A 20,876-nucleotide genomic window follows, 5' to 3' on the forward strand; every position below is an offset into this window, starting at 1 on the left:
GAGTTTGTAATGATGACCATTCTGACTGGTGTGAAGTGGTACCTCACTGTAGTTTTGACTCGCATTTCTCTAGTCATTAGCAAGACTGAGCATCTTTCCATGTATCTTGACCATTTTTATTTCTTCTTTGGAGAAAGATCTATTTAGGTCTTCTACCCATTTTTGGATTGCGTTGTTTTTTGTTGTTGTTCTTGAGCTGTATGAGCTGCTGTGTATTTTGGAAATTACCCGCCTTTGTCAGTCACATCACTTGCAAATATTTTCTCCCAGTTTGTACATTGTCTTTTTAAAAATGGTTTCCTTTTCTATGCAAAAGCTTGTAAGTTGTTTATTTTTGTTTTTATTTCTATTGCCTTGGGAGACTGACCTAAGAAAACACTGGTACGATTTAAGTCAGAGTATGTTGTGCCTATGATCTCTCTAGGAATTTTATGGTGTCATGTTTTATGTTTAAATCTTTAAGCCATTTTGAGTTTGTGTATGGTGAGAAGATGTGTTCTAACTTCACTGAGTTATATGCAGCCCTTCAACTTTCCCAACACTATTTGTTAAAGAGACTGTCTTATTCCCTTTGTATATCCTCGCTTCCTTTATCAAAAATAAAGTTACTGGAGGTGTTTGGGTTTATTTCTGGGCTCTCTGTTCTGTCTCATTGATCCATATGGCTGTTTCTGTGCCAGTACCACACTATCTTCAATTACTGAAACTTTGTAGTAACCAAAAGTCTGGGAGGATTATGCCTTCTGCTTTGTTCTTTTTCTTCAGGATTATTTTGGCAATTATGGATCTTTATACATTTTAGGATTATTTGTTCTGGTTCTTTGAAATATGTCATGAGTGACAGGACTGTATTAAATCTGGAGATTTCTTTGGGTTGTGTGGAGAAGGAAATGGCAACCCACTCCAGTATCCTTGCCTAGAGAATTCTATGGACAGAGGAGCCTGGTGGGCTACAGTCCATGGGGTTGCAAAGAGTCGGTCATGACCGAGCAACTAAACACACACACTTGGGTTGTATGGCCATTTTAACAATATAAATTCTTCCAATCCAAAGGCATGGGATATCTCTCCACTTCTTTGAATCACCTTCAATTTCCTTTATTAATGTTTTATAGTTAGTGTATAAGTCTTCCAGTTCTTTTGTCAGGTTTATTTCTAGTATTTCTTTTTTGGGAATTCAACTTTGAAAGGTATTTTTTATTTTTACTTTTTCTTAATTATTATTATTTTTTTTACAATATTGTATTGGTTTTGCCATACATCAACATGCATCCGCCATGGCTGCTGCTTCTAGAATATGTATCTTAAATTGTATTTATTTGTTTTTGGCTGTGCTGATCTTCACTGTTGTGTGCGGGCTTTCTCTGCTCGTGGCGAGCAGGGCTACTCTCTAGTCGCGGTTGGGCTTCTTAGGGTGTGGGCTTCTCTCGTTGTGCAGCATGGGCTCTAGGGCTCTCGGGCTTCAGTAGTTGTTTCACATGGGCTCAGCTGCCCTATGCCATGTGGACTCTTCCTGAACTAGGGATCGAGCCTGTGTCCTTTGCATTGGCAGGTGGATTCCCAACCACTGGGCCACCATGAAAGTCTGGTACTGTTTTTTACATTCCCTTTCTGATATTTCATTGTTAGTGTAAATAAATCCAATCGATTTTTGTACGTTAATCTAATATCCTGCTACCTTGCTGAATTTGTTTGTCAGTTCTAGTAGTTTTTGTATGTAGTCTTTAGGGTTTTCTATATATATAGAATCGTGACATCTGCATGTAATGACAATTTTACCTCTTCCTTCCCATTTGGATAACTTTTATTTCTTTTTCTCATCTGATTGCTGTGGTTGGTAGGACTTCCAATACTATGTTGATTAAAAGAGGTGAAAGTGTATGTCCTTGTTCCAGATTTTAGCAGGAAGACTTTTAGCTTTTCATTATTGAGTATTATATAGGCTATAGATTTGTCATGAATAGCTTTTATTATGTTGAGATATGATCCCTCTATACCCACATTGGTAGGAGTTTTTAACATGAATGGATGTTGAATATTATCATATGCTTCTTTGGCATCTATTGAGATGATCATGTGGTTTTTGTCTTTTCTTTTGTATGTGGTGTATCACATTGACTGATTTGCATACACTGAAGCATGCTTGTGTACTTGGAATGAATCCCCTTGGTTGTGGTCTATGATCTTTTTCATGTGCTGTTGCATTCAGTTTGCTAATGTTTTGATGAGAATTTTTACATCCCTGTTCATCAAAGATATAAGCCTGTGGTTTTCTTTTTTGGTAGTATCTTTATCTGGTATTGGTATCAGGGTGATGGTGGCTTCAGAGAATGTCTTTGGGAGTGTTTTCCCCTCTTCAGTTTTTTGGAGGAGTTTGAGAAGGATTGGTATAAGTTCTCCTTTGTTTGGTAGAATTGCCTGTGAGGCCACCTGGTCCTGGACTTTTATTTGTACGGAGTTTTAAATTGATAGATTCTGTTTCATCTCTGGATTTCCCTGATGGCTCAGTGGTAAAGAATCCACCTGCCAGTGTGGAAGACACAGGTTTGATCCCTGGGCCGGGAAGATATTCTGGAGAAGGCAATGGCAACCCACTCCTGTATTCTTGCCTGGCAAATCTCATGGACATAGGAGCCTGGTGGGCTATAGTCCATGGCATCACAAAAGAGTAGGACATGACTTAGCAACTAAACAACAACAACAAAAATTTCATCTCGAGTGATAGGTCAGTTCAAACTGTCTTTTTGATTCAATTTTTGTGGGCTTTATATTTCTAGAAACTTGTCCATTTCTTTTAGGTTGTCAAATTTGTTTGCATATAATTGTCTCTAGTGAATCAGTTATGGAGAAGGCACTGGCGACCCACTCCAGTACTCTTGCCTGGAAACTCCCATGAACGGAGGAGCCTGGTGGGCTGCAGTCCATGGGGTCGCTGAGAGTCAGACACGACTGAGCGACTTCACTTTCACTTTCACTTTTCACTTTCATGCATTGGAGAAGGAAATGGCAACCCACTCCAGTGTTCTTGCCTGAGAATCCCAGGGATGGGGGAGCCTGGTGGGCTGCCATCTATGGGGTCACATAGAGTCGGACACAACTGACGTGACTTAGCAGCAGCAGCAGTGAATCAGTTATAAGTATACATATTGCTGTTGTTCTGCTGCTCAGTTGTGTACAACTCTTTGTGATCTCATGAGTGGCAGCACGCCAGGCTTGCCTATCCTTCACTATCTTCCAGAGATTAAATCAAACTCATGTCCATTGAGTTAATGATGCCATCCAACCATCTCATCAGCCCCTTCTCCTCTTGCCCTCAATTTTTTTCCAGAATCAGGGTCTTTTCCAATGAATCTGCTCTTTGCATCAGGTGCCAAAGTATTAGAGCTTCAGCATCAGTCCTGCCAATGAATATTCAGGACTGATTTCCTTTAGGATGGACTGGTTTGATCTCCTTGCTGTCCAGGGGACTCTCAAGAATCTTCTTCAACACTACAGTTTGAAAGCATCAGTTCATTGGAGCTCAGCCTTCTTTATGGTCCAACTCTCACATCTGTACATAACTACTGGAAAAACCATAGCTTTGACTAGATGAACTTTTGTTGGCAAAGTGATGTCTCTGCTTTTTAATATGCTGTTTAGGTTTGTCATTGCTTTTCTTCTAAGGAGCAAATGTCTTTTAATTTCGTGGCTACAGTCACCATCCACAGTGATTTTGGAGCCTAAGAAAATAGTCTGTCACTGTTTCCACTTTTTCCCTATCTATTTGCCATGAAGTGATAGGACTGGATGCCATGATCTTAGTTTTTTGAATGTTGAGTTTTAGGCCAGCTTTTTCACTCTTCTAACTTCATTAAGAGGCTCTTTAGTTCCTCTTCACTTTCTGCCATTAAAGTAGTATCACCTGCATATCTGAAGTTGTTGATATTTCTACCGGCAATCTTGATTCCAGCTTGTGATTCATCCAACCCAGCATTTTTCATGATGTACTCTGTGTATAAGTTAAATAAGCAGGGTGACAATATACAGCCTTGATGTACTTCTTTCCTGATTTGGAACCAGTCTGTTGTTCTGCCTCCAGTTTTAACTGTTGCTTCTTGACCTGCATACAGGTTTCTCAGGAGGTAGGTAAGATGGTCTGGTTCCCACCTCTTTAAGAATTTTCCACAGTTTGTTGTGATCCACCTGGTCAAAGGCTTTAGTGTAGTCAATGAAGCTGAAGTAGATGTTTTTCTGTAATTCTCTTGCTTTTTCTGTGATCCAACAGATGTTGGCAATTTGATCTCTGGTTCTTCTGCTTTTTCTAAAACCATCTTGTACATGTGGAAGTTCTCAGTTCATATACTGTTGAAGCCTAGCTTCAAGAATTTTGAGCATTACCTTGCTAGCATGTGAAAGAAGTGCAATTGTGTGGTAGTTTGAACATTCTTTCGCATTGCTGTTCTTTGGGACTGGAATGAAAACTGACCTTTTCCAGTCCTGTGACCACTGTTGAATTTTCCAAATTTGCTGGTATATTGAGTGCAGCACTTTAACAGCATCATCTTTTAGGATTTGAAATAGTTCACCTGGAATTCCATCACCTTCACTAGCTTTGTGCATACTAATGCTTCCTAAGGCCCACTTGACTTTGGACTCCAAGATATCTGGCTCTAGGTGAGTGATTAAACCATTGTGGTTATCTGGGTCATTAACAACTTTTTTGTACAGTTCTTCTATATATTCTTGCCACTTCTTAATCTCTTCTGCTTCTGTTAGGTCCATACTGTTTCTGTCTTTTATCATGCCCCTTTGCATGAAATGTTCCCTTGATACCTCTAATTTTCTTAAAGAAATCTTTAGTTTTTCAGATTCTGTTGTTTTCCTCTATTTCTTTACATTGTTCACTTTCTTATCCCTCCTTGCTATTCTTTGCAATTCTGCATTCAGATGAGTATATCTTTCCTTATCTCCTTTGCCTCTCGTTTCTCTTCTTTTCTCAGCTATTTGTAAAGCCTCCTCAGACAATTATTTTGCCTTGTTGCATTTCCTTTTTTTGGGGATGGTTTTGATCACTGCCTCCTGTATAATGTTATGAACCTCCATCCATAGTTCTCCAGGCACTCTATCAGGTCTAATCCCTTGAATCTATTTGTCAGTTTCACTGTATAATCATAAAAGGGATTTGATTTAGGTCATATCTTAACGGCCTAGTGGTTTTCCCTACTTTCTTAAATTAAGGCTGAATTTTGCAATAAGGAGTTCATGATCTGAGCCATAGTCAGCTCCTGGTCTTGTTTTTGCTGACTGTATAGCGTCTTTCCATCTTTGGCTGCAAAAAACACCATCAACCTGAATTTGGTCTTGACCATCTGATGATGTCCATGTGCAGAGTAATCTTTTGAGTTGTTGGAAGAGGGTGTTTGCTATGACCAGTGCATTCTTTTGGCAAAACTCCGTTAGCCTTTGCCCTGCTTCATTTTGTACTCCAAGGCCAAACTGGCCTGTTACTCCAGGCTTGACTTGCTACTTTTGCATTCCAGTCCCGTTTGATGAAAAAGACATCTTTTTTTTTGGTGTTAGTTCTAGAAGGTCTTGTAGGTCTTCATAGAACTGTTCAACATATACATATATCCACTCTTTTAAAACTTCTTTTCCCATGTAGGTCACTATATAGGGTATTGAGTAGAATTCCCCGTTTTATACAGTAGGTCCTTATTCGTTATCTCTTTTATATAGTTAGTGTGTATATAATAATTAAGATTATACGTGTATAATCCCAGTTTCCCAATTTATGTCTCCACCCCTTCCTCCCCCCTACCATAACCATAAATTTGTTTTCTACATCTGTGACTATTTCCGGGTTGTAAATAGGTTCATTTGTAACATTTTTTAGATTCCACATATAAGTTATATTGTATGATGTTTTTCTCTTACTTCACTCAGTAGACAATCTCTAGGTCCACGAGTTTTAGTGCAAGTGACATAATTTCACTGTTTTTTTATGGCTGAATAATATTCCATGTATATATGTGCTATGTCTTCTTTATCCATTCCTCTGTTGATGGACATTTAGGTTGCTTCCGTGTCCTGGCTATTGTATATTATGCTGCAATGAATATAAGGGTGTATGTATCTTTCTCAATTATGGTTTTCTCCAGATATATGCACAGGAGTGGGACTGCAGGATCATGCTGCTGCTGCTGCTAAGTCGCTTCAGTCGTGTTCGACTCTGTGCGACCCCATAGACGGCAGCCCACCAGGCTCCCCCGTCCCTGGGATTCTCCAGGCAAGGACACTGGAGTGGGTTGCCATTTCCTTCTCCAATGCATGAAAGTGAAAAGTGAAAGTGAAGTCGCTCAGTCGTGTCCGACTCTTAGTGACCCCATGGACTGCAGCGTACCAGGCTCTTCCGTCCATGGGATTTTCCAGGCAAGAGTACTGGAGTGGGGTGCCATTGCCTTCTCCGGCAGGATCATATGGTAGTTCTGTTTTTAGTTTTTTAAGGAACCTCCATACTGTAATCCACAGTGGCTGTTCCAATTTACATTCCTACCAACAATGTATGAGGGTTCCCTCTCTCCACACCCTTTCTGATGGGTTCTTTTTTTATATTTTAGTTCCTTATTAAAATCTCACTGTATTAATCTATTCTTTTCCCTAATACAGTTTGCATTCTTATTACTAACGCTTTGAACTCTTTACCAAGTAAATTACTTCCACTTCATTGTTTCTTTTCCAGGGTTTTCTCTTGTTCTTTCAATTGAAATAAATTCCTGTATCTTGTCATCTTGATTAATTTGCTCTGTCCCTATGAGATTAGGTGAAACAGTTACTGACTCCATGGATGTCCTTGTGTGGAAGTGACTCTATACAGTCTGCATGTGTCCAGTGGCTTTGGTGGGAGAGCTGGATCTGACAGAAGCATGGGTCACATCTTTCCCCACGGTGTTCTGGCAGGTGTCACGTTGGTAGGAGGTGGGGTTGGAGATGGAGGGGCTACATGTAGAGCTAGGTGTGAGCTGGGCCGTCTGCTTTGCTCAGTGGCTGATATCACCCTACTGGGAGAGAGGTCCGGTCTCAAGTTGCTGAAGCAGAAGCTCTAACGTAGGATCTGAACTGGCTCTGTTCCCCGTAAGTGTGTGATCTCCCCCTCCCATCACCATCTCCCTAGAGCAGAGCAGGATTGGGCTGGACTGGGTCACAGAGGCGGTCTGTGTGTGCGCTGTGGCAGTCCCAGCCCTAGTTAGGGTCTTAGACCGCTTCTGATGTGCTGTCTCCATAAGCACCAGTAGAAGTTTCCCCTGCCCCTTTCAGAGGCTGTTCCATGTCCAAACCAGCTCCATCCCTCAGAATTGAGCATTCCCCTCGGCTGCAGCAGCCCTTGTCCTATGTGGAGCAGCCTCATGGAGCAAGTGGGGCTGGAGGAGTACTCAGCTCAGGCTGGGGCAGTTATGGCAAACCAGCCAGGGTCCCCTGCTGTTTCAATTGGCTTCCTCTGCCTTGTTTTGAGAGCTAGCAAGCGTGCTCCTCATGAGAAGAGTCTAGGTTTCATATAGCCCTCCTATTTGTCCTACTGATTTTCAAACCTAAGGGGACTCATCCACCTGGTGTCAGATTCCAGGGCCAGGGTGCCCAATATGTGGCTTAGACTGCCCCCTCCCCAGGGAGGATCTCTGTCCATGTGATCCCCCTCCTCATCTGCGTCCCCTCCCAGGATCAGAGGTCTCTGATCGCTGCCCTTCCTTTCCTACCCAATTCTGTGCAGGTCTTTTACATAGCGTTGGTTGTACAAGAGTCTTTCTGCCAGTCTCCAGTTAGTTTTCAGTGAAAATTATTCCACATGTAGATATATTTTTGATGTGCTCATGAAGGAGGTGCGCTCTGCATCCTTCTACTCTGTCATATTGATACGTCTCCTCTGTTTTAATGTCCACTAAAATTTGAAGTGTATCTTCACTACAATGGGTTAATGATCTGCTTAAAGCTATTTGATGTCTTGGAATCAGTTTTCTTACTGGTGAGATTGGGTTTTGTGAACATATGAGAGAGAGAGAAGTTGCTCAGTCATGTCTGACTCTGTGACCCCATGGACTGTAGCTTACCAGGCTCCTTTGTCCATGGGATTTTTCAGGCAAGAGTACTGAAGTGGGTTGCCATTTCCTTCTTCAGGGGATCTTCCCAACCCAGGGATCAAACCCGCGTCTCCTGCATTGAAGGCAGATGCTTTACCGTCTGAGCCACCAGGGAAGCCTTGTGAACATATGAAGGGCTCCCTAAATGGTAGTTTCCTTTCAACTTTCCCATCTTTGCCTAGTAATAGAGCTTAACGGATAGCTGTTAAGTCTGTGCTTAAGTCTGTTAAGTCTCCATGGCACAACTCCAGGGGGTACCATTCACATAACGTAAGCCCTGCTCCTTGAGAAATCTGAGTTCATTCTTTCTGTAGGTCATTACCACTAGGTGGGCCTGGTGAAGTGGGGGACTACAAGCAGAGACACTACTTATTGTGTGTTCTTAGCAAGAAAGCCAAGGGCCACATAGGTAGTTCCTGGTAGGCCAGTAGGTGGGCCCTCTCAGCTAGGAAAGGAGCTTTGGATTCCTAGGAATGATCTATGACTCCCTGCAATATAAATACAGCCTCTTTAAAACCTTGGGCTAATAAATTGTATTAATAGCAAGTCAGTACTGCTCTGATCTCTTCTTTGTGCTGGTCCAGAGTCCCTGTCTGGGAGCAGACAGGACTGTAGGGCTCCTGGATAGACGCCAGAGCAGAGGCTGTCTGGTCAAGGCCAAGGAAGAGACAAGTCAGACTCAAGGCCAGGCCCTCCATGGACCCGCTTAGGCCACCCCAGCCTCCCTCATCCCAGTCTGAGGTCCCTTCTCTGATGCCTTCCTACCTCCATCTTTGAGTTCCCTGACCAAGGTGGGAGGAAATCTGGTGGCTCAGTGCCACCAACTGGTGGGGGCTGGAATGAATGGGGTGGTCACAAGCCCCCTACTCGGGGTGAGCCCAGGCTCTAAGATGTCCTTTGTGCTCCAGCCTCCATCCCATCTCCAACGGATGGAGCTCATATGCAGTCTTTGCCTTGCTCTCCTGTTTCCATCCTTTGGTATGGGTTATTTTGGCAGTGATTTGCTACCCTGTCTAGTGATTTAGCCATAAGCTTTACATTAATTTTTTAAAATATGACAAGCATCCAGAAAAGTACACGCTATACACACACACACAGAGTTTTAAACAGTTGTATGAAAACCCTCATGTAACCACAATTCATGTCCAAGGTTGACTATTGCCAGTACCCTAGAAGCACCCCCTTCCTCTCTGCATTCAGGTTCACAGTCACCCTGCAAAGGTAGCCACTATCCCCACTTTTATCACGATTACTCTTGATACATAGGATGTAAGATTACGTTCCATCAGCAATATATGAACCTTAAACATCAAACTGTAGTTTTGCCTATTTTTATACTTCATAATACACAGATTTATACTACACATTATTTTGTGAATTTTTTTTTTACTCAAAATTGTTTATAGGATTCATCCTTTAAACAATTTCATTGATGTATATTTTATGGTTTTGTTGAGGTATCACTAACTAACTCTGCTCTGTTGTCTTTCAAGAAAATTTCTCAATTTCTTGACTACTTCTGGTGAGTTTTCAGTGCCTTGAAATGGCTGCTTTTGAGCATTTTGTCCAGTTTTACACTTGCTTTTTTTGCAGAGGATAATCACTGACCTCTTCATGCTTCAGCAACTAGAAGTCTCTCTCGTGATTTCTCACTTCATTCCTTTTTATTGTTGCCATTGTGCAATAATCCATGGTATGAGTGTACTTCAATGTATTTAGCTTGCTTACTGGGGATGCATATGCCAGTATAGTCTATTATGGATATTCTTAGACTAGTGGCCTGGTATATGGACCTGTGTACTTAGGAGTGGAACTGTTAGTCATAGGGTATATTAGTTTTCTATTGCTGCTTTAACATATTATCATATATCTGGTGGCTTAAAAAAATCCAAATTTATCATCTTACAATTCTAAAGGTCAGAATCTAAAACGGGTGTCACTGGGATAAAATCGAGGTGTCAGCAGGGCTGTGTTCACCTTTGGAGATTCTCAGGGAGAATCTGTTTTGCTTTTTCTAACCCTCTAGGGGCTGCCTGCATGCTTTGGCTCACAGCCTCCTTTCATCTTCAAAGTCAGCGATGGCTGGTGGAGTCTTTCTCATGTTGCATCACTCTGGTTATCCTGGATCATCTGGGGGGTTCCAATGAGGATCCAGCTGAAGATCCTCAACTTCCATCTGCAAAATCTCTTTTAGTATGTAAGGTAATAATGGGTCCCAGGGATTAGGACGTGGACCTTTTGAATCATACATTTACATTTGTATGATAAATCTTAAATACAATTATTTTTTTAAATTTTTGGCTGCTCTGGGACTTAGCTGCTGCGGGTGCTCTTTTATTTTAGTTGAGGCAGGCTACTCTCTACCTGTGGTGCTCAGGCTTCTCATCGTGGTGACTGCTCTTGTTGTGGAGTATGGGCTTCAGTACTTGTGGCTTGTGGGCTCCAGAGCGCACAGACTTAGTTGCTCCACAGCACATGGAATCTTCCTGGATCAAGGATCAAACCCACGTCCCCTGCATTGGCAGTCAGATTCTTACCCACTGTGCCATGGAGGCCCCTATGATAAAATCTTAAATGTATTACCTAGGACAAATAGGGACTTCCCAGGTGGCACTAGTGGTAAAAGAACCTGCCTGCCAATGCAGGAGACATAAGAGATGTGAGTTTGATCCCTGGGTCAGGAAGATCCCCTGGAGAAGGAAATGGCAACCCACTCCAGTATTCTTGCCTGGAGAACCCCATGGACAGAGGAGCCTGGCAAGCTACAGTCTATAGGGTCACAAAGAGTTGGACACGACTGAGGTGATTTAGCATGCAAGCACACAAGGACAAAGAGCAAGCCTCTGTTGCTGTACATCCTTGCTAACACTTGTATCAGAGCTTCAAAATTTTTCCACTGGTCTATAAACTATCTCCTAAGGGAATGGGGGAGGGAAGTTCAATCATTTCCCATATTTCCAGCCTCTGACCAAATCCTTCCACAAACAGTATTGATCATCTACAACTAACCTGCCTGGATTCTCAGCATTGTTTGAAGTAGCCTGGTCCCAGCTCTTAGACTCCTTATATTTTAGACATTCCATCTGCCTGCTGGCTGTCTTACATGCAGACTTCATTCCTATCTGGTTCTATGTGTCTTCTAGTCCCCATCTGCCTAGAGTGCTGGTATCTTAACCATATTCAAAGATGAGTCTATTTGAATGATTACAGAGTGGTCATGTGCAACTGAAGAGGCATGGTATGACACCCTAAATAAAAAGCCACCACCTTCATGCCGATATTTCAGCTGCTCTTTTGGCCATGAACTTGATGCTAAAGCTTGGCTTGCATTTACACTAACTGGGCTGATTCATTAGAAAAGACCTTGATGCTGGGAAAGATTGAAGGCTGGAAGAGGAGGAGATGACAGAGGATGAGATGGTTCGATGGCATTATTGACTCGATGGACATACATTTCGGCAAGCTCCAGGAGATGGTGAAGGTCAGGGAGGCCTGGAGTGCTGCAGTCCATGGGGTTGCAGAGAGTCAGACATGACTGAGCAGCAACTGGGGCACTAAAAGATTATGAAGCGTGAGTAGCAACAGTCATCTGAGATGGAAACCCAAAGTTTCCAGGGGATTTCCAGGTATAACAGAGCTTTGAGTGTGAAGCAGCATGGCAGAGGAAGCATTTTCCTGACCTTAAAAATGTCTGCCATAAAAAAATGCCTCTGCTACAGCCAGTTTGATGTTGAAACACCCTCAAAAAACTACCTAGATTAGCACTTTTTGAAAAGTCTACAGCATTTACTACCAAATTTCACTTCCCAGGTAGAAGCAAAGAAACAAGAGAGAATGCTGGGGTACACGTCTCACAAAGTACAGTCTCACAGAATTCCATTTCACTTCTACTTTATGCACTGGAAATTCTCAGCATGGGCATAGTGCCCAGTATAATAGCAAATAAAACAGACGTGTTTTTCCATTCACATCACTCAGGAAATTTCATATTAAGCAGTTCAATAATTATATAAGAAATGTCATCTATATGCTGAAATATCCCTATAGATTAATTGATATTGGAAAAACTGTGTTAAAGGCTATAAATGCTTGAAAACTGGTGTCAGAAGGAGAACTTCCAATCTGTAACCAGGAAGTTTCACATTAAGCAGATCAAGAAGATGCAGCTGAAATGCTGGCCAGAACTCTTCCTGCTACATTTCCCATACCCAGAAGCAGGGTGCTTTTAACAGCTGGCCACAGGACCGCTTAGAGCCCACTTTTCAAGGCATTAGAATGGCTCGAGTGGCCTTGCAGGGAGAAAGCCTCAAAAGGGACAACAGCATTGCTACAACTTCACCTCTGGCAGCAACCAGGTGCTCAAAACAAGGTGATAAATAGGACTAAGAAACTGGCTTTTGCTGGCCAGCTGATAGTTACTGAGGTCTGGAAAGCGTCATGAGACAAGGACCAACTAATGTGTTCACAATCGACCTCTTTCCTCTGGTTTTCTTGCTTTGTCCTCCAGCCTCATGAGTAAAGGCATTCCCACAAGATACTGTCGCTGCTGCTGCTAAGTCGCTTCAGGCGTGGCCGACTCTGTGCGACCCCATAGACGGCAGCCCACCAGGCTCCTCTATCCCTGGGATACTCCAGGCAAGAATACTGGAGTGGGTTGCCATTTCCTTCTCCAATGCGTGAAAGTGAAAAGTGAAAGTGAAGTCGCTCAGTCGTGTCCGACTCTTAGCGACCCCATGGACTGCAGCCCACCAGGCTCCTCCATCCCTGGGATTTTCCAGGCACGAGTACTGGAGTGGGGTGCCACTGCCTTTGCTAGCCCTTCCCTTTTCTTTACATGCTTTCCTGCTGTTCCATTCTCGCTTGGTGTATAAGTGGAAGACTTGCAATGATATAACCACAGCCCTGGTCTTTGGCCTGAACTCCAATTCTCTTTGGTCAAAACCTCAAGGTTTCCAAAGCTGACGCTTACGTCCCCTCTCAAGCTTGTTTTTCCTCTTAGGTTCCCCAGTGCTGCTGATGGTGTCCCACACTTAACTATCTGTTCTTCACACTGCCTTCCAAGTCATCTCTCTGGAATAGAGCTCTGATCACACCACCCACCTGCTCAAGAACCTTCCATGACTCCTACTATTATGGAATCAAGTCCAAACTCGCTGCCTTGGCATCAAATCCCTCCAAGACTTGCTTCACCATTGTCAGCTAAACTAATTAAACTCAAAAGCTTTTGCACAACAATGGAACTATGTATAAAATGAAAAGACAACCCACAAAATGGGAGAAGTATTTGCAAACAATGCTACCAACAAGGGATTAATCGTCAAAATTTACAAGTAGCTCATGTGGCTCAATATAAAAACAAACAATACCCCCCCAAAAATTGGCAGGCCTAAATAGACATTTCTCCAAAGAAGACATATAGATGGCCAAGAGGCACATGAACAGGTGTTCAACGTTGCTAATTATCAGAGAAAGGAAAATCAAAACTACAATGAGATCGCACTTCAAACCAGTCAGAATGGCCATCGTCAAAGTGTCTACAAACAAAATCTGGAGAGGGTGCGGGGATAGGGGACTTCTACACTATTGGTGGGAAGGTAAATGGATACAGCCACTATGGAGAACAGTGTGGAGATTCCTTAAAAAACTAAAAACAATGCTCCCATATGATCCAATGATCCTACTCTTGTGCATATATCTGGAGAAAAACATGGTTTGAAAGGATACATGCACTCCAATGTTCACTGGAGCACTGTTTACAATATCTGGAACGTGGAGGCAACCTAAATGTCCATGACAGATGAATGGATGAAGACGTGGTACATATATACAACAAATATTATTCCGCCTTTAAAAAGAATGCAATTATGCCATTTGCAGCGGCGTGGATGGACCTACAGACTGTCATACCAGGTGAAGTAAACCGGACGAAGACAATATGATATCGCTTATACGCAGAGTCTGAAAAAATGATCCTGGTGAACTTACCACAGAACAGAGAGAGACTCACAGACTTAGGGAACTTATGTTTACCAGAGGGGAAGGGATAGATTGGGAGTTTGGGACTGACATGTACACACTGTTATATTTAAAATAGATAAGCAACAAGGACCTATGATATAGCACAGGGAACTTTGTTCAATACTCTATAATAACCTAAATGAGACAAGAATTTTAAAAAAGAATAGATCCATTATGTGTATTACTGAATCAATTTGCTGTACACTTAAAACCGACACAACATTGTATACTCCAGTATAAAAGAAAAAAAATACAAAAGCCTTATCTGATCCTTCCAGTTGAGCCCAACTCCCACCATCTCCTCCGACATGCACAAATGCGCACATTGCTTTAATTAAGCACAAGCAAGGGAGCGCTGCTGGAGCATTTTGCTGCTTTTTGCATTTTTTCAGCCTTAACCTTTGCAACGCAAACCTGACAAATCAAGCCTTGTCCTTAGGCAGAGTTGGAGCTGGCAGAGCGCAGAAAAGGTAATTACGCTCAGAGCAGAGCGCCTGTGATGACCTCTGCATCTTCCCCTTGCCTACCTGGGAGATAGCTCTCAGGCAGGTCAGCACCCTGTCCAGGGACAGAAGAACCTGGAAATCAGGCCAGGACAGTTCTGCAGCAGCACCTCTGCTCTGCATCCTGTCTGCATGGGCCCTTATACTGATGATCCCACACGTGGGATTTCAGGTTCCTTTTTTTTTTCCCCCATGGCTGTGCAATCTGCAGCTCACCAAGGATCCCCAGAACTGAGCAGCTGCACCCTGTCCCACCTTCCCTTGCAACCGCAAAGAAGGTTTCAGAGAAGACAGTCTTCCCTCTGGTATCAAACACGAATCATGCTCTCTGCCGTGAAAGCCTGTGTGCAGGGGAAGGTCTTGCCTCTTGCCACGAACCCAGGGAAGAGCAAAGTACCTTCTGGCCGTGGTTTTGGCTTTTCCAATCCTCCGTCTTGCATGAGCTCAAAGGCAAAGGAGACATTCAAGACCTGGAAAGAGAAATGAAGTGTGTGAGGCGCTGCACATTCATTCCTGGCCCCTTGAGGCTCCCTGGGACCTGCCCCTGGAAAGTGGAAGAACGAGCACTGTAGCCAGAGGGGCAGGGGCTGAGCTAAACTGAGGCTGGCTTTTGAAGCAGAAACAAGGCAGCCAAAGTGGGGCTGCCACACAGAGTGTGGACGAGGCCTAGCCTCTGTTGGTGAAGCACTCCTGGAGGAGTTAAAAATCTTCTCCGTGTCCTACTGTGTTCCTGAGTCACTGCCAGGACTGTAAACTCAGGAACATCTGTGCTCACAGTTGAAAGAATCAGACAGTAAGACATGTTCAAAAGGACCTTCCTGGTGGCGCAGTGGTTAAGAATCTGCCTGCCAATGCAGGGGACACCGGTTTGAACCCTGGTCTGGGAAGATTCCACATGTTGTGGAGCAACTAGGCTTGCGAGCCGCAACTACTGAGCCCGTGAGCCCTAGAGCCTCTGCTCCACAATGAGAGAAGCCACCACAGCATGAAGCCCATGCACCGCCATGAAGAACAGCCCCAGCTCGCCAGCAACTAGAGAAAGTCTGTGAGCAGCAAGGAAGACCCTGTGTGGCCAAAAATAAAATAAATCTAAAAATAAAGTTTATGAAAAAAAGACATTCAAGAGGCAGAGAAAGGTTTCTGCTTGGGGCCAAATGCCCGTTGTCTAGCAGGCGGGCAGTGGCAGCCCAGGAGAGGCATCAGAACTCGGCTGAGAGGGAGCCTCACATCCGACCACTTTGCAGCCACCTTCCCTGTCACCTCTGGGGAGGGATGAAGCTGGGCTGTGGCCCCCGGCAGGAGGGTGTGGCCAGGGGTCTGGGGTGCAGGGGAGGAATGCTCAGGGGCCTGTAAGTCGCTGCTTCCCAGCTCAGCTGTGCGTCACCACGGCCCCCCTCATCCAACCACTGAAGACCCTGGGGAGACAGGAAGCTGCCACCTTTACCCAGATGGTCCCAGTACAAGTATGGGAAGATGGGTCAGGCATGTGGGCTGGGGCCTCCTCTTACCTTCTGTTCAAAGCTGTCTGGGGTCAGGAAGAAGCTGTGGAGGGGCACGAAGTAGCCCTCCAGGAGCCCCATGAGCAGCACCAGGTACACCCCATCTGCAAACTGGAGGAGAGAGCCAGGTGAAGGCACTGGGCCCTCTAGCCCTCCAGCCCCGGCCCATCCAGGGGCCAATCAGCTTCCAGGTCAGCCCCCAAAGGCTATGTCCTCAGGCAGGCTGCTGGCGGGCACTGACGAACAGTGGCCCAAGGTGGGAAGGCCTGCTGCCCCAAGTCCGGCTGGTCCACACACAGGCCCATGCTCCTGATCTCAAATGGTCCAGTATTTATTGAGCACCGACTCTGTACCAAGCCCTGATCTGGCACAGGGAGCACAGAGGTGGGTCAGGTGTGGCTCCGGCCCTGGAGGAACTCACGGTCCAGTGGGGAGACTCCTGTGGAGGACAGACATGCAGCTGCTGCTGCTCTGAGGGAGGGCAACATGCTGGCCTGCGTGAGACTGGGAGAGGTCACTCATCCCGTGGCAGGCACCGGGGAAGGCTTCCGGAGAAGGTGCTGTCTGGATGGAGACGTGAGGGCTGAGCAGGAGTTAGCTCGGGAGGGCAAGCAGGAGGGAAAGGATAAATATGTTTATGTTGTCTAGAACACTGCTTGGCATGTAGGCAACACTTAACACGTATTAGCTATTGTTATTTTTTATCCTGGAAAACAACAAAGCGGTCAGGACACAACGTCCTGGCTCTTGCTGACAAAGCACAACCGTGTGCTCAGGGCCATGGCAGGAGGCTTAGAGCTAGTTCCTTCCATCAAGGACAACAGAGGCCTGACTGGCTGAGAACCTGGTCAAAAGGAACAACAGGCGCTGAAGCCAAGCAGGGGGTGCAGGCTTTCCACTCAAGGGAGGGGGGCACGTGTGTGCTGGGCAGGCTTTGTGGGCACAGTGGGGGCTGTGAGATGAGGGGAGTGTGAAAGGAGTAGGTGCTGTGGGTCTAGAAGATAAATGGCCTGAATGAAGATATGAGCGGTCAGGTGCATACCTGATATTCTAGAACCTTTCAAAGGAGGCAGAGCCATCAAACATTTGTATAAACAACAGTTGCTAGAGTTCACAAGAGGTCAAAGTTCTTGGAAGCATCTTAGGAAACTTTTAAAATATTAGACTGAATTACCCAGAATCTGGGCTGGGCCCAGAGACTGAGCTCTCCTGGGTGACTAGCTGGTGGGGCTGTGGCTCAATCTTGGTTATGGGCAAACCACCCTGAGCATGAACTTGACCTAGGAGTGGCTTCCTCCCTGTGTTCATCCATCTGGCCTTCAAGTCAGGCAGGTAGGGCCTGAGCATGACTCATTCCAGGCCACCCCAGGGTGGACCATGAGAAGCAGACCCCAACATCTGTGTCAAAATCAAGGCCCTTCCATGGGACAGATTAGCTGGGTCTTCCTCTGGATGTGGCTGGAATGGGTTGAGGATGAAAGAATCCAATCTGTCAACTCAAAGGAGGACGTTGGGTTAGGGTCAGGGTTACTCATAGCTCTGAGTGCCATAGACCTAGCCTGCTCCCACCCCCGATTGCAGTTCTAATGACTTGGTGAAACTTGCAGACAGACCCCACATGTGCTCAGCAGAGACCCCCTTCCCTGCCCATGAAAAGTGAAAAGGAAGTTCCAAGGGCTCATTCCAGCTCTCTCCAGGAATCATTACTTCTGCAGAGTGTCCCCGTCTCCCATATATGCTGCTGCCTCAGAGTCGAGACATACCCAGGGAGAGCTCAGTCACAGACCTGGGAATTACCCTTAAAAATATAGGAGGTGCCCATGTATTCAAAAGAAAATCACACTTAGAAATTAATTGCAAATGAAAGGAGATTGGGAAATGGGACACATTACATAGTCTCAAAGTAGCTGCTAAATACAGATTAGCTATTAATTATAAAGGGGAGGAGCTTTACAGTAGGGAAATCTGGGAGAATGCCAACTTAGCCAAGTGATCAAAGTTACCACCCCCAGGTACAGAACTGATGGACAAAAATACCTGAGAACACAGTATTGTCTCAGTGGTCCTGCTCTTGAACATGCATAACCTACCTCTAATCATGAGAGAGAGAAACAGATTCTATGCACCATATAGCTCTCATTCTTCAAAAATGTCAGTGTTAGGCAGACAGGCTGAGGATTTGTTCTTTATTAAAAAGAGACTAAAGAGACATGACGACTAAACGTATCAGGTGAGAATATCAGGACATCTGTGTTTCTTTGAACCATGTGACACTGCTCATGTCAAGAGTAGTCAAGTATCAGCAATTTCACACGGTTCAACCAAAATAGGTTAACACCGCACTGATGTTAAAACTGCCTGAATGTCATTACTGTATTGTGATTCTCTAAGAGCATGTACTTGTTCTTAAGAGACGTATGCTGAAGTATTTAGAGGTGGGAAGAGGAAAAAAAATCCCTAAATGTGGACAAATGCTAACAATTGGTGTATGTGGGTGAAGAGTACACAGGGGTTCATGACAATATTTTTGCAGATTTTCAAAATGAAAAATAGGAAAAAATTCAGAGAAATCTCATGCAGTTCACCCCTCTGAGTAGAAGAGAATTCCCCTCCCTTCCCCAGAGAAGCTCCAGGGTCAGGGTGGAAGGCCTCCCGGCAACGGGGGGCCCTGGGAACAGTGGTGGTCCTGCGGGGTCTTGTCCCCGACCCTGCACTCGGGGTTGTCACCCACCTGGGTTTCCAGTTCTGTGACCTCCAGGTTCAGTTTATTCAGGTGTTTGTTCACGAAAGTGATGAGTGTCTAGAAGAAAAGCACAAGCCAGGCCTTGAGATGGAGATCTTGCCCTGGAGGCTGCCCCGTGACTCCACCGTGAGGACAGAGGACGAGGTCCAGCCAAGGCGGGCGCAGCCAGTGAAGCTCTTGTGGAATTCCTGTGTCCACAGAGAAGGGCGGCCCCCAGGATTTGCAGTCCTAGGCACTGTATGACTCAAATAGCCAGGCCCAAGACTGGGCAAGGAGCAGGGGGTGTGAGAGGACAGAATGACAGCTGGGTGCCTGGGCCCAGGCTCAGGGGCCAGAGGAGAAATGACCACATCGGGTCCCTTCTGGTCCCCCCTCCACTAGGTACGGGTGCCTGTGTCCAGGGAGACAGAGGGAGGTCTGCGTGAGGAGCAGGGATGGCTGGGGGTTCAGTGTGGGTGGAAGACAGGGGCCCATAGCCTCAGAACCTCCCAGAGATGCTGTCATCTGAATGGGAGAAGAAAGAAACTAGATAAGGCATCCAGCAAGAACAAGACAGGTGAAACAGACATCAAGCAGGAAAGCCCTGTGCTTGTGGTCATCTGGACATGACACCAGTTTCAGAAAGCTTGCAAGCTGCTGGGGGCAGTTTTCCTGATGTCTTTTGACACCTCACTCCCCTTCCTCCCTCCCGCCCTCCCTCTCAGGCACCTCTTTCCCACCTTTTTCACCACGTTGAGCTTGTCTGGTGCATGGTCGAACAAGGTGTCAAAGGCATCACGTTCTGAAAAAAAGAGAAAGCAAATAGAGCCCAGAGCTAGTGCCGCCCCAGGCCCCAGGCCCCAGGCTCTACAGACTAGTGGTCAACTCCAGGTGAGAATTCTCTGGGGGATAAACTGTGCTGGAAACTTGGGAAATGGCTTGGGCAGAGGTTTGGGGTGGACTCTTATCTTGGGGGCCTCTCCCCCTGTGTGTGTGTGAGCTCGTGTGTCCACCCTCTACATCGACTCTCTTTAGGCTGGGTTTGGAGGGGCTCTAGCAGGCAGACTGGCTTGGAACTGGCCATTTCTCTTCACAGTTTTGTATTCCTTGATACCATGATTTAGTCATGGTTCTAAAGTGTTTCTGAAGCTTTCTGGAAGCAGAATATCATCCAAATATCAAATCACTTCACTCCCTAATTTTCAAAACCCAGACAGGCTTCCTGGTAGAGGGCAGATAGGCAGACTGGGAGCCACAGAGCTGCCCACAGAAGGGGAGGCCCGCTCCTGAGGGATCCAGTCACTCCAATCCTTTTAGCCTTGCCTTCCTCTTCTGTAAAATGTGCACTGGACATGAAGCTCCCCTAGGTGGGTTATGAGGATGAAAGACTAGAAAGTACATGGTCCTTAAACTCTGAAGTATCTGCTGATTTATTATTAGTATGATTAGAATATTTCAAAATATTATCCACAGTGAATATAGAATCAGAGAAAATAGTGAAGCCATGCCCCCTGCAGGGATTTTCCTTGCTACAGCCCCTAGGTCCTCTGATCTGAGGGGTGAAATAGTGGAAGGAGGTACTTCCCTGGTGGTCTAGTGGCTAAGGTTCTGCTCCCAATGCAAGGGGCCTGGGTTCAATCCCTGAACAGGGAACTAGATTCCACATGCCGCAACTAACAGTTTGCATGCTGCAATTAAGACCCGATGCAGCCAAATAAACAAATAAAAAATAAATAGTAGAAAGAAAGAGTGGAGACGGATCTGCCAATGGGAATGGGGAGTCTCCGAGAAGAGCCCAGGCCTGGGAGGCTCGTGGTCCTGCGCTGCCTCTCCCACTCTTGCACCCACTCTTGATGATTAAATCTGAGAATGGGAATTGTGATCTTGGACATTCAGAGACCTTAGAAATAAACCCAAGGTTCTGGGAAATGGGAGAGGTAGGAGGTGTGATGAGCAAAGAAGCAGCTTTGAGAAGGGCTGGACAGAGTAGGGAAAGGGGACTGTGCTGTGCGCATCACTTGCT

At 45.2% G+C, this 20,876-nt stretch overlaps 1 protein-coding gene and 1 long non-coding RNA gene across 5 annotated transcripts in view; one reads left to right on the forward strand and one right to left on the reverse strand.

The window, feature by feature from the left end:
* LOC147357718 (uncharacterized) overlaps positions 1–14,536 on the forward strand; it is a 38,960-nt gene extending 24,424 nt beyond the window's left edge. Inside the window, exons 3-4 of one of the 3 annotated variants that reach the window (XR_015142050.1) lie at positions 10,138–10,313; positions 13,111–14,536. This is a non-coding gene — a long non-coding RNA (uncharacterized LOC147357718). Of the gene's footprint in view, positions 1–6,137; positions 7,995–10,137; positions 10,314–13,110 lie in introns of those variants that run through there. The other 2 variants (XR_015142053.1, XR_015142051.1) reach the window with 2 other exon arrangements.
* The window catches only part of PARVA (parvin alpha), a 179,548-nt gene that overhangs the window by 11,952 nt on the left and 146,720 nt on the right, over positions 1–20,876 (reverse strand). For both annotated transcript variants that reach the window (XM_086340000.1, XM_086340001.1), the window contains 4 exons: positions 19,594–19,655; positions 18,863–18,931; positions 16,141–16,242; positions 15,030–15,102 (listed from right to left, as the gene is read on the reverse strand). In XM_086340000.1, coding sequence (XP_086196126.1) covers positions 15,030–15,102; positions 16,141–16,242; positions 18,863–18,931; positions 19,594–19,655 — 306 coding nt within the window. The remainder of the gene's footprint in view (positions 1–15,029; positions 15,103–16,140; positions 16,243–18,862; positions 18,932–19,593; positions 19,656–20,876) is intronic.

The sequence above is a fragment of the Bos grunniens genome, chromosome 15 (assembly GCF_055505025.1).
Source record: "Bos grunniens cultivar Pamir isolate PY7600 chromosome 15, Bosgru_T2T1.0, whole genome shotgun sequence".
NCBI lineage: Eukaryota > Metazoa > Chordata > Mammalia > Artiodactyla > Bovidae > Bos > Bos grunniens.